Source organism: Nyctereutes procyonoides, unplaced genomic scaffold, assembly GCF_905146905.1.
Source record: "Nyctereutes procyonoides isolate TBG_1078 unplaced genomic scaffold, NYPRO_anot_genome, whole genome shotgun sequence".
NCBI classification, from domain to species: Eukaryota; Metazoa; Chordata; class Mammalia; order Carnivora; family Canidae; genus Nyctereutes; species Nyctereutes procyonoides.
This window is the reverse complement of record NW_026575028.1, coordinates 7691272-7708343: the sequence shown is the minus strand read 5'-3', so window position 1 is coordinate 7708343 and position 17072 is coordinate 7691272. Positions and strand designations below refer to the sequence as shown.

At 50.6% G+C, this 17072-nt stretch overlaps 2 protein-coding genes across 5 annotated transcripts; both read left to right on the top strand.

The window, feature by feature from the left end:
* Window positions 1-146: 146 nt before the first annotated feature.
* On the top strand, window positions 147-7399 carry ING4 (inhibitor of growth family member 4). 4 transcript variants are annotated; one of them, XM_055315647.1, is made up of 8 exons: window positions 147-235; window positions 3332-3403; window positions 5158-5324; window positions 5505-5610; window positions 5790-5895; window positions 6166-6313; window positions 6572-6633; window positions 6744-7399. In XM_055315647.1, the coding sequence occupies exons 1-8, from the start codon at window positions 199-201 to the stop codon at window positions 6781-6783; spliced, it is 738 nt and encodes a 245-aa protein (XP_055171622.1). In that variant the 5' UTR covers window positions 147-198; the 3' UTR covers window positions 6784-7399. The 4 variants fall into 4 exon arrangements, with proteins under 4 accessions (XP_055171622.1, XP_055171621.1, XP_055171619.1 ...); XM_055315646.1 differs by having other exon boundaries at window positions 5787-5895; XM_055315644.1 differs by having other exon boundaries at window positions 5505-5619.
* Window positions 7400-8367: 968 nt separating this feature from the next.
* On the top strand, window positions 8368-16444 carry ACRBP (acrosin binding protein). The gene is made up of 10 exons (XM_055315380.1): window positions 8368-8410; window positions 8714-8932; window positions 9114-9208; window positions 9856-9973; window positions 10602-11070; window positions 11563-11695; window positions 13971-14150; window positions 14277-14444; window positions 15543-15626; window positions 16150-16444. The coding sequence occupies exons 1-10, from the start codon at window positions 8368-8370 to the stop codon at window positions 16270-16272; spliced, it is 1632 nt and encodes a 543-aa protein (XP_055171355.1). The 3' UTR covers window positions 16273-16444.
* Window positions 16445-17072: the final 628 nt, after the last annotated feature.

Below are 17072 nucleotides of genomic sequence, written 5' to 3'. Positions count from 1 at the left end.
CGGCACCCGCAGCCCGGCTACCTACGCAAAAGGGAAAGTTTTAACGTCGGGCGGATGTGTCCCCCCGGATAATTGACTGAGGGCGGAAGCTCTCCTTTTAAGGGCGGAAAGGCTCCAACCCACGGATAATAGCTTCAGCGCCTGTTGCGTTTCAGTCACTTCCGGGGCGGATCGGAAGTTGCTTTGTTTTGCTTCAAGATGGCTGCGGGGATGTATTTGGAACATTATCTGGACAGTAAGAGCAGGCTGGAGGAGGGGGTCAGGGGTCATAGAGTGGTGGGGGGGATCGGAGCTGAGGAGCTGTACGGCCCCGAAGTCCCGGTGGTCAGAAAGTCCCAATTGTGAAGGGGTTCCGTGAAAGAAAATATTGAAGGGTGTGAAGAAAGAGGGGGCGGGGCAGCAGGGTCGAGGCCTGGCTTTTGGGTGTAGACGAGGGAGGGGCTGCGCGGTAGGGCTGAGGGGGGTGTCTCTTGAGGGGCTAATGGGCAGAGCCGGGAAGGTATTTGCCGACCCCATCTCAGGGTCTCCAGCCTCAGGATATCCATCCCCCATGCCCCCCTCCCCCAATCCTTCAGGATCGGTCGTTTTAGTGTATCACCCACTGCCATTTGGAGCAGCGACAAAGACTTGCTCGCAGCTTCTCTGCTCTGTTCTTTCTCAGAAACGGTTTTTCAGTGGGGATCGGGGGTGGTCAGTGACTACTGTCAGATGATAAACTGGAACGCTTCTCTTCTTCCAATTCCTACCAAATGGAAATCCGGTGCTACGTTTATTCCATTTGTGTAACCCACCCCTTCACAAAGCCTGTCACCCTTATGCGCTTACATTTGTCTTAGTGTTGAGAGTCATTCATTCATTCATTTATTGAGGCCTTGCTCTGCGTCAGACATAATGGCAAGTACTGCGGAGATACCAAAATGATGACACAGACCCTGCCCTCCAGTGCTTATAGTTTAGGAGGAAACAGATTCTGCTAATAAATAATTATAAAACTGTGACAAGTGAAATAATAGAAATACATTAAAGGACAGTTGGTAGCACTGGAGAAAGAGGGGCAAATTACTTGGGGACGTAGGTAAAGCTTTACCAGAGGATGTGATGTTTGAATAGAGTTTTGAAGATCAAGTGTTTATTTGCCAGTGTGAAGAAAGAAGGAAACTGCTGGTTGGGGAAAGCATCAGCAAAGGTATTGTGGTGGGTGTGTGGCAGGTCAAGGAATAGTGAAGTCAGAGTGCTTGATGTATAGGACTCTTAAGGTGGACGATTGGCAAGTGAGCCTGGAGAAGGAGGTGGGAGCTAGGTTGTGCAAGGTCTTTTAAGCCAAGCTAAGAGGCTTGCACACTGTAGATAGTCAAGAACCAACAGATTTTAAAAATAGGTTTCAATAAAGGAAAATAACTGATGTATGATAAGGTCTCAGAGAGTCACCGAAGTCTTTAGGAGCTAAAGGGACAGATGAAATGGCTGGGTAGTTGAGAGAGAAGGAAGAATACAAAGTGCCTCCTTGATTTCCTGCTTGGGAGGTGAGGTAGATAGGATACCTTCAGCAAGATAGGGAATTCAGGAGTAACAGCAATACACCTAACTCAATTTAAACTTAAGCACAGGCATGGCGATTGTATGAGAGTGAATGAGATCGAGATCATTCAGGGAATACAAGCAAAGTGGGAAACGAGGGGGTTAAAGTATAGTCCCAAGAAAACATTAGCATTTAAGGGACAGGCTAGCAAAACGTCACTGTTGGAATTATCAGAAAGTATAGGATGAGATTTGGAATCCTGAGAGGAAGAAAGTTACTGAAGGACAGAAGATGGTGCCAACTGCTGCAGATGTATTTTTTAAGATAGGACATATAGGGATCCCTGGGTGGCGCAGCGGTTTAGCGCCTGCCTTTGGCCCAGGGCGTGATCCTGGAGACCCGGGATCGAATCCCACATCGGGCTCCCGGTGCATGGAGCCTGCTTCTCTCTCTCTCTCTCTCTCTCTCTCTCTCTCTCTCTCTCATAAATAAATAAATTTAAAAAAAATATTAAAAAATAAGATAGGACATATAAAAGATCATTTGTTTTGGAGCTATTTTAGAAGTTGAAATGGTGTCATGGGAAGAGATTTTTTCTTTTATGGAGAGACTTAAGTATATATGTCTTTATTCAGGTATTTATTGAAGACCCTCTGTACTCAAGTCATAGTAAAATGAGAGAGAAGCTAGGTGTGTCCAGTCCTTTTGGAGGGTCAGGGAGATAGATACCAAATAACCAGCAGTCCTTCTGGAGGGTTAAGGAGATAGATACCAAATAACCGGTTACACAACTAATTCCTTAACCACAGCTGGATAAGTGCCCAAAAGGGTAGAGCTAGAATAACTTGACAGCATAATCCAGGGCACTTGGAGTCTGGAGAAGTCAGAGTTGAGCTGAACTTTGAAGAATGAACAGGAATTCAGTAGGAAAAGAGGTATGGTGGAGGTGGGATGAAGAACACCAAGCAGTGCATTCTGGACAGAGAAGGCAGTACTTGGAAAGCTGGGGAGCAGGATGAGCCCTGGCAGGTTGAGGGCACTCAGAGAAGGCCAGTCTGATTAGAGCAGACAGCACACAGGGGGATTGACCTGAATCAAGGCTGGAGTAAGGTGAGCATGGGGCAGAAAGTACAAAATAGGAACAGGAATTGTGTGATAGAAATTGTTAGACAGTTATAAAAGCAAAGAGGGGGACTTGATGAGATTTGCATTTTTTTAAGAGAACATTCTGACTACTATATAGAAAAGAGATTAGAAGTATGTGTGTGTGATGAGTGGAAGGTTCCACTCATCAGATACCAGGTAGGTATCTGGATTGAGGGGAAGGAGCTTGGAGGAATACAAGATTGAGGGCAAGGAGCTTGGAGGAGTACAAGGAAAGGAGGGACTGATTGGTAAAGTAAGGTCACTGAAGGGGCAAGTGATGGGAAAGCTGTAAAGAGGTGGCAGAGTTAATTGTGCAGAGATGCAAACACAGCCTCCACTGACAAAGCAATGATGGGTGCTGTTCCAGATAAATCCAACTGTTCCAAGGAGGGGAAACTGAGTCCCGCTGGACCTGTACTTTAAAATCAGCTATCACGGGATCCCTGGGTGGCTCAGCAGTTTGGCGCCTGCCTTCGGCCCAGGGTGTGATCTTGGAGTCCCCAGATCAAGCCCCACATCAGGCTCCCTGCATGGAGCCTGCTTCTCCCTCTGCCTCTCTCTCTCTGTGTCTCTCATGAATAAATAAAATCTTTTAAAAATAAAATAAAATGAAATCAGCTATCAGGCCTATGAAGTGCCATGATTCTCAGTTTTTCTTCTCCCTAGGTATCGAAAACCTTCCCTTCGAACTGCAGAGAAACTTTCAGCTCATGAGGGACCTGGACCAAAGAACAGAGGGTACGTATAGAGTAGGGATTTTGAGTGTATAATGAGATTGTATGATCACTTCTTTTTCTCTTTGATGTTACTGTATCATCTGGTCTGAACTGGGGAACTGTGGCTCCTTTTTTTTTTTTACTCTCTTATATTCTTAAAAGGAGAACAGTGAAGATTTGCACCTCTAGATCAGCATTTCCATAATAAGTAGAGTATTGTGATGATGCCTCAAGAATTCAAGGATGCTATGTTCTTTGTATCTGCGAGAAGAATTAAAAAAGAAGCCAACTCTAGAATCATTTCTATTCTCTGTATTCAATATATCTATAGGAAGACTGGGATGTTTCTGCCCCACTGGATTGTTAATGTTACTATCAAAAAATTCAGTTTGGAAAAAAAAAATTCAGTGTGGCTGTAGACCACAAGTCATGTTGGTAGAGAAGCTCTTAAGAAAGAAAGAGAGAGAAAAAAACGAAGAAAAAGTAGCAATTAACAACAGGATCTCTACACTGTATTCTTCAACCTTATAGAAGCACTAGATACCATCTGTGGCCTTCCTTGGATGTTGAGCATATCTGGCTTCGTTGAGGCATTCACTTAGAGCCTAAGACTACACTACAGTGGTCAGATTGGTCTCTTCAGGGGCAAAGATATCATCTTTTGGAGCCATCCTCCATACCTGCTAAAGGATATCTATATATAAGACCTATGTCTTATCTTCCGTCCTTATGTAGCCATGCTTAAGGATATGACAGGCTGGTGTTAGAATACCTAAAGCTGTGATTTCAGCCACTCTGGGTAAGTTTACTCATGAAAAGGTGAACATCATGGAAAATCCTGGGTCTAGACCCCCGAGAACTGCCTGCTGAATGCTGAGAACCAGCTTGCTTCCTTTGTATTACACAGTCCCTACTCTTGAGTTCATGCATAGGAAGACCGGTTGGGGGAGGTTATTGAACTACATGCATTTTCAGCTTCCTCGCAAGGCATCACATGAAACGGGACACAAATATAGTGTGTACACAGAGCCTTCTGGTTGTCTGTCATGGCACCTTGTTATAGTCATTCTTTTGCCTCTTTTCATCAACATTTTTTTATGAGTCCTACCAAATAGGAGGCAGTAGACATCTACAGCCTCAGTGTCTGGGGACGTCGCCAGCCTTCTGCTATTAAAATGTTTGGAGCAACATCTAAGATGAACAAACAGGAAAAAAAAGTGATGGGAAATACAAGCAGGTTGCAGATGATGAGCAAAATAGGGTAGAAGAACTGTTACATAAATGAACTAGGGCCTAGTTTTGAACGATGAGTCACAGATGTACAGACCTGGAAGGCAGCAGCAGCAGCAGATGACCCAGCCAGCTTTGCCACACTCAGAGCTGTTGCAGAATGTTTTTGAGACAAGAAATCAGGAAGCCTGTTAGACAAGACTCATGGTTCAAGAAGCAGCAAGCCCTGCGAAGAAGCATCCTCAGACATAACAAAAATAGCCTTCGGATTAGTGCAACGGGCAGAGACCCCCTCCGTGGTTTTCAGGAATTTTAGTTCCAACTCTGATAGCAATGTTTTCAGCACCTGGAGGCACCTCTAAAACAAATACTGTCAATGTGTTGCGTTTCTTGAGTAAGTGGCACAGTACCTGTGAACTCTCGGGGCGTTTTGGTTCGAAGGTTATGATGATGGTCAATGGCAAAGGTCCAAGAAACAAGAGGAAGAAGTGTGTTTCACCTAGCCACTCCGGGGCCTTTGTGACCAGGCCTCTGTCTCTGTTGTAGACCTGAAGGCTGAAATTGACAAGTTGGCCACTGAGTATATGAGTAGCGCCCGCAGCCTGAGCTCCGAGGAAAAATTGGCTCTTCTCAAACAGATCCAGGAAGCCTATGGCAAATGCAAGGAATTTGGTGACGACAAGGTGCAGCTTGCCATGCAGACCTATGAGATGGTATGGCCCTGTTCATGGCTCCCCACCTACCTCCTGTCTAATCCTCGGGGTCCTAGAACCCTCCTTCAGCTGTGTTGGGATCTGTTCTGGGTCTGGGAGAGACGCAGAGTATGCCTTAGCCTTATTTTCTTTTTCTGGAACCAGCTGTGTACCTCTTTCTTTTCCTTCCTTTGCCCCTAGGTGGATAAACACATTCGGCGACTGGACACAGACCTGGCCCGTTTTGAGGCTGATTTAAAGGAGAAGCAGATTGAATCAAGTGACTATGACAGCTCATCCAGCAAAGGCAAAAAGAGTGAGGAGGGGGGCGGGGCTTGAGAGGTGGGCCAGGACTCCAAGGGAGAAGCAGCTACTGCTCTTCAGCCCAGAGGGAGGGGCAGCAGCTTGGAAGGAGGGGGAAGCAGGAAGACTTAACCATATCTTTCTGTCTCCCTGCCTCCTGGCTTTCCCCCTCTTTCCTAGAAGGCCGGACTCAAAAGGAGAAGAAAGCTGCCCGTGCTCGTTCCAAAGGGAAAAACTCAGATGAAGAAGCTCCCAAAGCCACCCAAAAGAAGTTAAAGCTTGTGCGCACGTGAGTGTACAAGGGAGCATTTTGCCAAATTAGTTTTTCCCCTTGCCCTGCACCCTACCACACACACACACACAGACACACACACACACTGCACACACTGCCCCTTGCCACCCTCTCCATCTTCTGTGCCAGCAACTTCTCCTTATCATTGCAGTCTTTGCTGGATAGAGAAGAGAAGGCACAAATCACTTGCCCCACCAGGATGTCTTTCTACCACCTCTGTAGCTTCCCTTTTTGCAGATGACACGTTCTCTTCCTCTCGGCATGCAGAAGTCCTGAGTATGGGATGCCCTCAGTGACCTTTGGCAGTGTCCACCCCTCTGATGTGTTGGATATGCCTGTGGATCCCAACGAACCCACCTATTGCCTTTGTCACCAGGTCTCCTATGGAGAGATGATTGGCTGTGACAACCCTGATGTGAGAACCAACTGTTTTGCCTCCAGATGGGGTTCTGGGGGCCATGAGGGTGTGGGTATGAGAGGGGAAGAAATGCTTGAATAGCGGGACTCCAGAATAAGAGGAAGGTGGAGTTGGTTGACCTTGGGACCTCCCAAGATTTCTCCAAAGGGATGGAATATAGGAACTCTTCTAAGAATCTGTGGAGGATACTTCTTTTCTTTCCTCTGCTCCATCTGGGCCCCTGACTTCTGCTTCTTCCATCTTCCTCCTTTTCAGTGTTCCATTGAGTGGTTCCACTTTGCCTGTGTGGGGCTGACGACCAAGCCTCGGGGGAAGTGGTGAGTGAGAGAGTTGCGGCAGGCGCCGGGCTGCCCCTGAGCTGCATGGAGGAGGGCACTCCCTCTCACTCACGTTCTCCCTCCCGCCTCTCTATCGCGTCCCCCTCTAGGTTCTGCCCACGCTGCTCCCAGGAACGCAAGAAGAAATAGATAGGGACCTTGGATTCCCACGGTTTCTTCCACATCCCTGGACCCGGGCTAGTGGGGAGAGGAGAGCCTGTGCTGGGGCCTGGGGGCTCGGGGAGGGTGGATGGCACAACTGCTGTCATCTCTTCTCCTCCCCTCCTCCTGCTCCTGGTGCTGAGGCTGCACCCCAACCTTAGGAGGGAGGGGTGCCACAGCCGCTAACTGGCTGTGCTCTCATTCAGCCTGCCCCCCCTCAGAGGGAAGCGGTCTTGCCCACTGTCCTTTTGCCTCCATGCTGAGGTTGGTGCTGTATTTCCAAGGGATGGTCCTCTTCACCCCCCCCTCGCTCTGTATTAAGGACTAGGGCAGTAGCATGGGGGTGCTCCCCAGCCCTCCTGACTCCCTCCCCCTGCGGGGGGAGTGGGCTACGGTGTGATAAACTCTCTTTGTTCTCTTCCCACTTTGTCCCTGGTAGGGGCTCTCCCACAGCATCTGGGCTGTGGCCTTAGTTGAAGGGCACCCCTTCCTCTGTGCCAAGAGGATTCATCCTGGCCTTGTGAATGGGAGAGGGGGCAAGGTGGAATGCACAGAACTCACATGTAAAGGAATTTGAGTAGGTGAATAAAAGCTATACATGTTGGCCTGCTGTGTTTATTGTACAGACCGTATTTTAGTACATGTGCTAAACTTTTTTTTTTTTTTTTTTTTTTTTTGCATCCTCTGGGTTGGATTAGAGGTGGGAGGGTAACATGCCAAAAGTAGAATGAGACCTGGAACCAGACGTGGTACCTCTGCACCAGAATTCACAACTTCTCAACTTGGGAAGGATGGAGCCGACTAGGGGATGGGCCTCAGACCAGGGGTTTCCCAAACGTTTAAGATCATGCATCTTTTCCCCATAAAACATCTTTCACTTAATTTCCAACAAACATGTATTTGTGTTTTCTGCATGTACTATCATACTATTAGCTTGATTTCTTATTTTAAACACAAAACAAAAATATTTCTCTCCAAATTGGATGGATTGTCTTGCTCACCTTCTGCTTGGAAACCACTTCCTTAGATTGGACCATCCTTATACCTGAGCACCTCCTCACCTGAACCCTGCTTGTTTCCCCTTTGGGCTCATTTCTTACTGGAGGCTCCCTCTAGTACCTACCCAGGTAGGCCCTGACTTTGTTCCTCAGCTCCATCCCTGCCTGCCCCAGGGCCCGGCCCACGTTCCCAAGGCCCCACCACCCCGTGGGTTAGATTGCTTCTCCAGGCCCCGGTTTTGTCATCTGCAATGCAGGGATAAGAGTAACCCCTTTCTGGGAATACCTCTGGGAGTACCTTTCTGATACACAGAACACCGCAGGGCCTAGTCCATGGAAGGTACGGAGTCCGTGCCCTCTGATCTGCGAGAGGCGGGACCCCTACGCCCCGGGTTGGGGGGGGGGGGTTGAACCCTGAGCGCGCGTCAGTGCCCGAGGCCCCGCCCCGCCCTTTGTGACGTGGGGGCCGCACCTTCTACTCCCCCGAGGGCGACCCGCGCCCGCTGCCGGCTCTCTGGCTTGGCCCGTTAGAGGCCGCTTCGGTCCGGGAAACGCGGGCAGATCCACTGGGGCCATGAGGAAGCTAGCTGCTGGCTTCCTTCTCTCACTCCTCGAGGGTGAGCTGCCCCCGCCGACCGGAGCCGGCTCTGGTCCGGGGTTCAGTCCTCCGCCTCCCAAAGCCCTTGCTGTGTAGTCCTGAACCACCTTCCTGGGTGGTCGCGTTGGGTTTGCTCCCTAGCTTCTGGGGTCAGACCTCCGCCTGTGTCCCCGGAGTGTGTCACTCCATCAGCCGAGGTCCCGGCATACGCCCCCAGCTCCTGCCTTCCACGGGCCCCGCTTGCCAGTCGGTCAGTCCAGCGCCCCGAGCGGGTTTCGGGGTTTGGTCCATCCATCCATCCGTGTGTCTCCTGGCCCCGCAGTGCTTCTCCTACTTCTGACACCCGCCCCAGCCCAGGATTCAATTTCGGCCTCCACGCCAGGCAGCCCTCTGTCTTCCACCGAGTATGAACGCTTCTTCGCGCTGCTAACCCCAACCTGGAAAGCAGAGACTACCTGCCGTCTCCGTGCAACGCACGGCTGCCGGAACCCCACCCTCGTGCAGCTGGACCAGTACGAAAATCACGGCTTGGTGCCTGATGGTGAGGGCCAGACTAGGGGGGCGGGCCTGTGCTCGCCTGAGACCAGAGGGGACGGCCTGCTCCTCACCCCGAAGCCAGAGTCTCCACTCTGCAGACCCGAGGAGCCCACTGGCCCCTCCCGGTCAGGAAGGGCGACGCCCCCTTGTCTCTGTTCACCTTCTCCACCCCTGCCCATTCTCAGGCGCTGTGTGCTCAGACCTCCCTTATGCCTCCTGGTTTGAATCCTTCTGCCAGTTTACTCAGTATCGTTGCTCCAACCACGTCTACTACGCCAAGGTGAGGCTCCAGACAAAGGTTGGATTCAGTGTCCCAGGACCAGGGGAGAGGTGGAAGGGGTGAGGAAATGAGGATGGGCTCCAGGAAGGCTGTCCTGAGATCCTCCCTCCCTGCCTGCCACTTGGCCAGTTGTTTACTGAGATTACATATGAGGTAGGCCCCAACTTTGCTCCTCCACTCCATCCCTGCCTGCCCCATTACCCGGCCAATGTTCCTACCAAGGTGCCACCACCCCCTGGGTTAGATTGTCTCTCCAAGCCCTGGTTTTGTCATCTGCAATGCGGGGATAAGAGTAACCTGAGTCAGTCTCACCTTGGGCATTCAGACCTTCGGGAACAACCTTGTTACTACAAGAAAATCAGGGAAGAGGGAAGTGAAGGGGCAAAGGGACAAGCCCTCCCATTTCTTCTCTAACTCTCGAGTGATTTCAAGTCAAACACAAGAGTGAGGGCAGAGGTGTGGCCCAGAGTCTTATCTCACAAGGGAACCCTTTCTCAGGTCTAGAGGGTTCCACCAGGGACCATATCTCTTCATCCCTGCCCAGGAACTGTTAGAGAGGAGACATGCCAGAAAAGGACGGAGCCATGCACTGGAGTAAAAGTCTGCCCCATGGGAAAGGGATGCCCACTGTCCTTCTCTTCTTGCAGAGGGTCCGGTGCTCCCAGCCAGTCTCAATCCTCTCACCTAACACTCTCAAGGAGATTGATGCTTCCTCCGATGTCCCTCCCACCACGATGACCTCCCCCCTCTCATCTCATGTCACAGGTGAGACCCTCCCAGTACCTGGGAGGCTACCTGCAAGCCATTGCACAAATCCCAGAGCCCGGGAGTTAAGGCACTAGTGTAGGGAATGGGGAAGAATGTTGAGCAGGGTTGGTGGGGGTGGCTGGCAGCAGGCAGCTATTTACATAAGGCAGGAGACTGCTTTTTATGAATACAAGTTGGGGCTTCAGGGTATTTTTCCTACATTACTTCCAAGGCTAGGAAAAATTCACTTTTCCCAGCTCCCCAAAACATTCCGGCATCTGGAAGTCCTCTGGCTTAACATCTTCACTCTAGGAACGATCAGTTGCTAGCTATTCAGAATCTTGGGGGTTTCCTCAGTGAGAGGGCCAACAGGTAGTATTTGAGGTGGGAATTAGGGCAGAGGAGCACATGTAAGGGAGGTGGAAAGAAGAACCACAATTGCCTTGGCAATTTTTCTTTTATTTTGATGGTCGTATTAATCCCCCATGCTTTTTTGTGCTTGACTGTGTGAATCAGTGTCTGGGCGGCTTTCCTGTGCCTTTGTGTTTCTGTGCATGTCCCTCTTGCTGCAGAGATGCTCAGGGAGCAGAAGCCTGACTGTTCCTTTCCATTTTCTTTCTTGATCCTTTCCCAAACCCTTGTGCAGCCACAGAACGACAGGCCTTCCAGCCGTGGCCTGAGAGGCTTAACAACAATGTGGAGGAGCTGCTGCAATCGTCCTTGTCCCTGGGGGGCCAGGAGCAAGGTTCAGAGCGCAAGCAGGAACAAGGACAAGAGCACAAGCAAGAACAAGGGCAAGAACATAAGCAGGAGGAAGGGCAAGAGCAAGAAGAGCAAGAGGAGGAGCTGGAGGAGGAGGGAAAGCAAGAGGAAGGACAGGGGGCAGAGGAGGGACTGGAGTCAATGGCAGGGCTGCAGACAGACCCAGAGCTCAAGTTCCAGTCAGAATTTGTGTCTTCCAACCCTTTCTCCTTCACTCCCCGGGTGCGGGAAGTGGAGTCCACGCCTATGATGATAGAGAACATCCAGGAGCTCATTCGATCAGCCCAGGAGATGGATGAAATGAATGATCTGTATGATGAAGAACCTGTCTGGAAAAAGCCAACCCGTGACAGGTACAGGCAGTCCTGACTCCCTTCCCGCCACCACCAGCCCTACCCCTGATGCTGCCTTTTATGGGAAGGAGAAGCTCCATTTCCCAGCTTTGGCTTCCCAGACCCACTCAGACCTGCTTGGGCTTCATGTGTGTCTAGCAACTGTCTGCCTCAGCTGTTCTGTCACCTTCGCTGGCTTAAGCACTGTCCTAGATGCTCATTCTCTGTGATGTAGTGGCAAGAGCCCTATACCTGCAGCCACCAGGCTTGGTTTCTGCTCTTGTCTCTGTCTCAGATTAGCATTGCAGCTTTGGGGAAGATTACTTCCCCTTTCTGAACCTCAGTTCCTCATTTGTAAAAGGAGGCAGTTGGTTTGGAGGCCTCTAAAGCCCCATCAGCATGCTGAATGTGTGTGACCAAATCCAGACACCAATGGGAGGGGCAAAGAGTGGATGTGGCTTTCTGTCCCAGCCCTCTGGCCCATCCTCACCAGCCAGTGCTGTCTTCTTGCAGCCTCCTGCAGATGCCCCACATAGAGGCTTTGCTGGTGCTGTGCTATTCGATTGTGGAGAACACCTGCACCATAACCCCCACAGCCAAGGCCTGGCAGTACGTGGAGGAGGAGATCCTTGGTTTTGGGAAGCCGGTATGACTGCAATGCTGTTTAATGGATACATGCTCAATGATAGCTATCCTTTGGGCCTGGCACTATACTGGGACTTGAGAGTATGGGGAAAGGCTGGTCTCTCCAATGAGTGAGAATCCCTTCTTTGGAAGGACATCTCCAGTTCACCTTAAAGGAAGAAGGCTCAAGACCTAGTCTGGAACCCATTCCAGTCCAGAGTTCATTCTTCACTTCTCTAAGCTGTTAGGCTTGAGCTATCTCCTGATCTAGTTCACCATCTTCAATACTTAGCATTGCCTTAGATGCAGTGATCCTTTCCAAAGGGGTCACAGAACCCATTCCAACAATCTGTAGAGAGATCCTAGTCTCAATATGCCCTCAGCACCCAGTGAGTCCTATTACCAGGAAGGTAGTCTATAGGTTTCCAGATAAGACAAGTTAGCAAACATGTGTTAAGAGTGAACATGCCATCCATTCATCCATTTGCTCAACAAATAATTGATTTTTTTAGTACAGCATACCAACTCTGTGCTAGGTACTTGAGATGTTGGTGATGAGTAAAATCTTCTTAGAGTCTGGTAGGAGAGACAGATGAGACAGAAGAGTATTATGGGTAATTGCAGTCACAGATAAGTACAAAATCTAGAGGCAGCAGATGCGGGACCCCATGGTCCACGTTTGGGAAGGAACAGAGACCTGAAAATAAAAGAAGTTAAGCAGGCAAAAGAAGGGGCTTGGTGGAGATTCCTGCTAGAGGGAATAGTAGGGGACCCAGAATGAACATACTGCTCCTGGCCTTAAGGGGTCCAAGAGCCATGAAGGATTCAATGGCATTGTAAAAGAAGTGTGTGGTAGGCACTGGAGAGAGATTCTTTTTTAAGATTTTATTTGTTGAAAAAAAAAAGATTTTATTTGTTAATTGATGAGAGACACACAGAGAGAGGCAGAGACATAGGCAGAGGGAGAAGCCGGCTCCCTGCAGGAAGCCCGATATGGGACTTGATCCTGGGACTCTGGGATCACGCCATGAGCCAAAGGCAAACACTCAACCGCTGAGCCACCGAGGCATCCCAAGGGTTTGTTTTGTTTGTTTTGTTTTGAGATTTTATTTATTTGGGAGAAAGAGAGCATGAATGTGGGAGGGTGTGAGTGGGGACAGAGGGGGGGGACCAGAGGGAGAGGGAGAAGCAGACTCCCTGCTGAGCAGGAAGCCCAACATGGGGCTTGATCCAGGACCCTGGGATCATGACTGAGCCACCCAGTTGCCCCTGAGACTTTTTTTCCCCCTAGTGTAGCAAGTTCAGGAGTCATGGAGAGCTCCCTGGATATCTGGGTTTGGTTAAGGGAACAGTCAGAAGCCCATTTTACTGGGAGCAGGGTGGCAGGAGATAGAGTCAGAGAGATAGGAAGGATCACAAGGTGAAAAATCTCAATCAGCTGTCTGAAGTATTTGTATTTAACTTGGTAGGAAAAGCTAATCCAATAACGATTTTGAGTCAGGGACATGATGATGATCTCTTACATGTGAGGAGTAAACAGGTGACATAAGAGATTTCATGTGCTGTGACCAAGGGGGAGGATGGTGTGGACCGGACTTGCTGGTTAGTAAGACCCACCTGAGAATGCTGAGGAGGCCCAGTCAGGGCACGGACCCCAGCTAGGAGATGGGTAACTCCACTCTGAAGAACATCTTCTGAGGACTTGGAGGTTTTAGGCTTAGGTTCTTGGGTAGAGTGTAGGTTTGGGGGTTAGCTGGGAGAGAGCTCTACCGTCTATCAGGCTCCTGTTCTGAGTGGATTACTCAGCCTCAACTGAGCCCTGTTTCCTCATCAGTCAAATGGAGATGTTTCTAGTGCCTAGGCTAGTACAGGGCTCTGGTGAAGGCTAGCTGGGCTGAGAGCATTTGTGGCCATGGTGCCTAGCACTATGTCGACTCTGTAAATACTAGTATTATCATTAACAGAGTGAGAGAAAGGGACTGGCATGAGTCCTTGTCAGAGTCTAAGGACGTCTGTCAGATACTTGGTGATGAGGATTTGGAGCTCAGGAAAGAGATTGGAACTGATGATAAAGATTTGGGTGTGGCCCACAGGAAAGTGAAGGTTAGCCGGGAGTAGGCACATCATTGAAGAAGAGGGTGAAGAGTTAGAGCACTGAGGAAAGGTCCCGGAGGAGCCTTTGGGGAGGGGGTGGGGAGGAAAGCCGGAGAAGCCTTGGGAGGAGACTTAACACAAAGACATTCTGCAGGGGCTCAAAGTATCTCAGCCTCATTCTATCAACCACACTCCTGCCCCAGGTCTGTGATAGCCTTGGGCGGCGACACTCAGCCACCTGTGACCTCTGTGACTTCTGCTCCCTGAAGCTGGAACAGTGCCACTCAGAGGCCATCCTGCAGCGGCAGCTGTGTGACAGCTCCCACAAAACACCCTTCATCAGCCCCTTGCTCATAGCCCAGAGCATGTCCATCGGTACCCAGGTACCTAGCTGGGCAGGGCAGCCTGCAGTGGGGAGGCCTGAGGCTCCAGGCAGGACTGGACAGTGGGAAGGGAGGTCTGTAGGGGGGAAAGGGGCATGCACCTCTCCCCTGTCCCTTGTGCCACAGGTAGGGACCCCAACATCAGGCCGCTTCTACGGGCTGGATATGTATGGCGGGCTCCGCATGGACTTCTGGTGTGCCCGACTAGCCACCAAGGGCTGTGAAGATGTTCGAGTGTCCGGCTGGCTCCAGACAGAATTCCTTAGCTTCCAGGATGGGGATTTCCCCACCAAGGTTGGAGCCTTTCCCCAAAGCTCAACCCTGCCCCAGTTATTCCAGTTCCTTCCAATTCCTTGCTCCAGTAGCCCTAGGATGTACGAGGCGGCTAGGGAACCGGCCCTCATTGAGCCCTCCTGCTTCTTTCCAACAGACACCCTGCCACCCCCTCTCAAAGAAAAGAGCAGGATTGTGTTGGTCAAAGGAGGAGGAATCAGAGGGGTAGAGGGGTGGGAGAGCCAGGGACTGGGAAGCAGGAGACCGAGGTTCTGATCCCCGCTCTGCCTGTTACCTGCTGTGGGGCTTCTGTCAAGTCACTTCCCACACTGGCCCAAAGTGAGACTCACCTCTACAACTGATGACTAGGTAATGCCTGAGGTGTCACTGACCTGTGACCCAGTGCTGGCCTGCTTCAGTCTGGCAGGGCTCCTTGCCCTATGGTTCCAGGGCTTCCCCTGCTCAGTGGGATCGACTTTGCCCCCTCTCTGCCCAAAGTTACCTCCCTTCTGGAGCTACCTGTTGTTCACTGATAGCCAGATCCCTCTTTTCTGTGGTTTAACAGGAAAAAATCAAGGCCAGGAAAAGCCAGGACAGCTTAAAGGGCTGGTAGGGCCCCCGCCTAGCTCTTATCCCCGGGCCCCTAGACCTGAAAAGGGTCTCAGAGGTCATCCCTCCCTTTCCCCTGGATTTATAGATGGGGAGGCAAGATCCACAGAGGGAAGTGGTGCACCCAAGGTCACACATTAGAGATTCTTCTACCCTCTCTCTCACTTAACCATCACTAGAAGACTCCCTGAGATTGGGCCATTAATTGGGCCCCCTTCCCCATTCCCTCTTCCTTGGCTACTTTCCCAGCAAGCTGACCAGCAAGGCAGCCACTTCATTCTCTGGCTCCTGGTGTCTTTTCAGCACCAAGCTGTGACTGAGGGTGAGGCAAGAAAGGCAGAGGCGACAGAAGCCTATTCCTCAGAGAGGGGGCACCCCAGGTGTGGAAGGGCTGGGTCTCAAGGGCTCTGCCCCTGGCCCTGGTTCTGCCATCATGGGCTTTCTGGAGGATGGGTGTCTTAGAAGGCTTCTGATATCTCCCCACCTCCCCATTCCTGGATCCTGGCTTAGATTTGTGACACAGACTATGTACAGTATCCAAACTACTGTGCCTTCAAAAGCCAACAGTGCCTGATGAGAAGCCGGGACCGGAAGGTGAGCCCCTCACCCTGCCCCCTCCTCCTCCTCCCTTCGGTCACCACAGGGGGTCTACTGGGGTGAGAACGAGTTCCCAAATTGTATCTCTGGGCAGAAGCTTCCACCAAAGCCTCCTCTCCCACTCCTCCTGTCTTGGAGTAAGTGAGGCCCTCCCAGGCAGGGACGAAGGGGAGTCTAGGAGGCATGCTACAAATAAGAGGCACCACGGCAAGACTCCCTAGCTGGGTTAGGCATTGGATATTGAAGTGTCCTTCTTGCCTCTTACTCTTACTCACCCAATAGTCTAGATAAGTTACTTCCTCTTCCATCCTCAACCTCCTCACTTCTTGAAGGAGAGGTTGGGCTACTTGGCGTCTCTTGCAGCCTTAAAAACCTACATCTGTTTCCTCCTTCCTTCTACTGCCCTGTGCCCATCCCTGCTCGCCTCTGGTTCTTGCGGGACTTCTGACACTTCCCTCCTGCCACACCTCTGCCTCTTGGGCTCTGTGATGCAGACTCCGTGTCCCCAACCCCTGTGTAGGTGTCCCGTATGAGATGTCTGCAGAATGAGACTTACAGTGTCTTAAGCCAGGCCAAAAGCGAGGACCTTGTACTTCGATGGAGCCAGGAATTCAGCACCTTGACTCTAGGCCAAGCCGGATGAACTCAGGTCCATGCTACCTACACCCCAGCCCTACCTCCCCACATTCTCCATTGCCTTTAGACCCCATCTGTCAGTTTGCTTTCCTGGCTGCCACTTGTGGGTCTCTCACCTTGCCCTGACTCACATTTGCCTTGGGTTGGGACAGCAGTCCCAGAGAGGTCCATGATGGGCACTCCACTCGCCTTAAAGGATGTCTTTACATAAAGTGTTTATTTTCAATCTGTGTGGCTTACTTTGGTGATGATCCCATCCTCAGCACTGCCATCCTACCCCATGGGAATCAACACTTCGACCCCTGGGATTCATGGATCCATCTGAAGATGAAAGAACCTCATGAATTGTACTCAAGGAAGTAGCCACCTGCCAGGAAAATACCTAAGAAATCAGGAAGTTGGATTGAAGGAGGCCATGGCTGGGGTCTTAGGGATTGTGTGGGTCATGAGGGTGTGTGTCTTCATTTCTAAAGCCTATGCCCTCAGACAGGTATAAGATTGTCCCTCAGGAGGATCAAGGCTGGAATGTGACTGAGATTATGTCCCAGGGGGAACAACCCCAGGAAAGTAGGGCAAAACTTACACTTTATCAGGAGGGAGGGGAAAGCTGGGACCCAGAGCTCAGGAAACCCTTGATTTAACATCCAGTGATGGGCCAGATGATCTGAAGGTTGAGGTGGTCCTATCTTGACAACATACATTCAGGTCTGCCTCCAGCATTGGCCTTTAATAACTTGGGAGCTCCTGAAATGTGTTCTAGGGACACATATATTTGGGACACTGTAGTCTCTCCTTCTACAGGTGCAT

Coding starts and splice junctions, on each gene's coding strand:
- ING4 (XM_055315643.1), top strand. CDS start 199: ATGGCTGCGGGGATGTATTTGGAACATTATCTGGACA. Junction 5,620..5,786: donor ATCCAGCAAAGGCAAAAAGA/GTGAGGAGGGGG, acceptor CCTCTTTCCTAG/AAGGCCGGACTCAAAAGGAG. Junction 6,314..6,571: donor TTGGCTGTGACAACCCTGAT/GTGAGAACCAAC, acceptor CCTCCTTTTCAG/TGTTCCATTGAGTGGTTCCA.
- ACRBP (XM_055315380.1), top strand. CDS start 8,368: ATGAGGAAGCTAGCTGCTGGCTTCCTTCTCTCACTCCTCGAGG. Junction 9,974..10,601: donor CCTCTCATCTCATGTCACAG/GTGAGACCCTCC, acceptor ACCCTTGTGCAG/CCACAGAACGACAGGCCTTC. Junction 15,627..16,149: donor TGAGAAGCCGGGACCGGAAG/GTGAGCCCCTCA, acceptor ACCCCTGTGTAG/GTGTCCCGTATGAGATGTCT.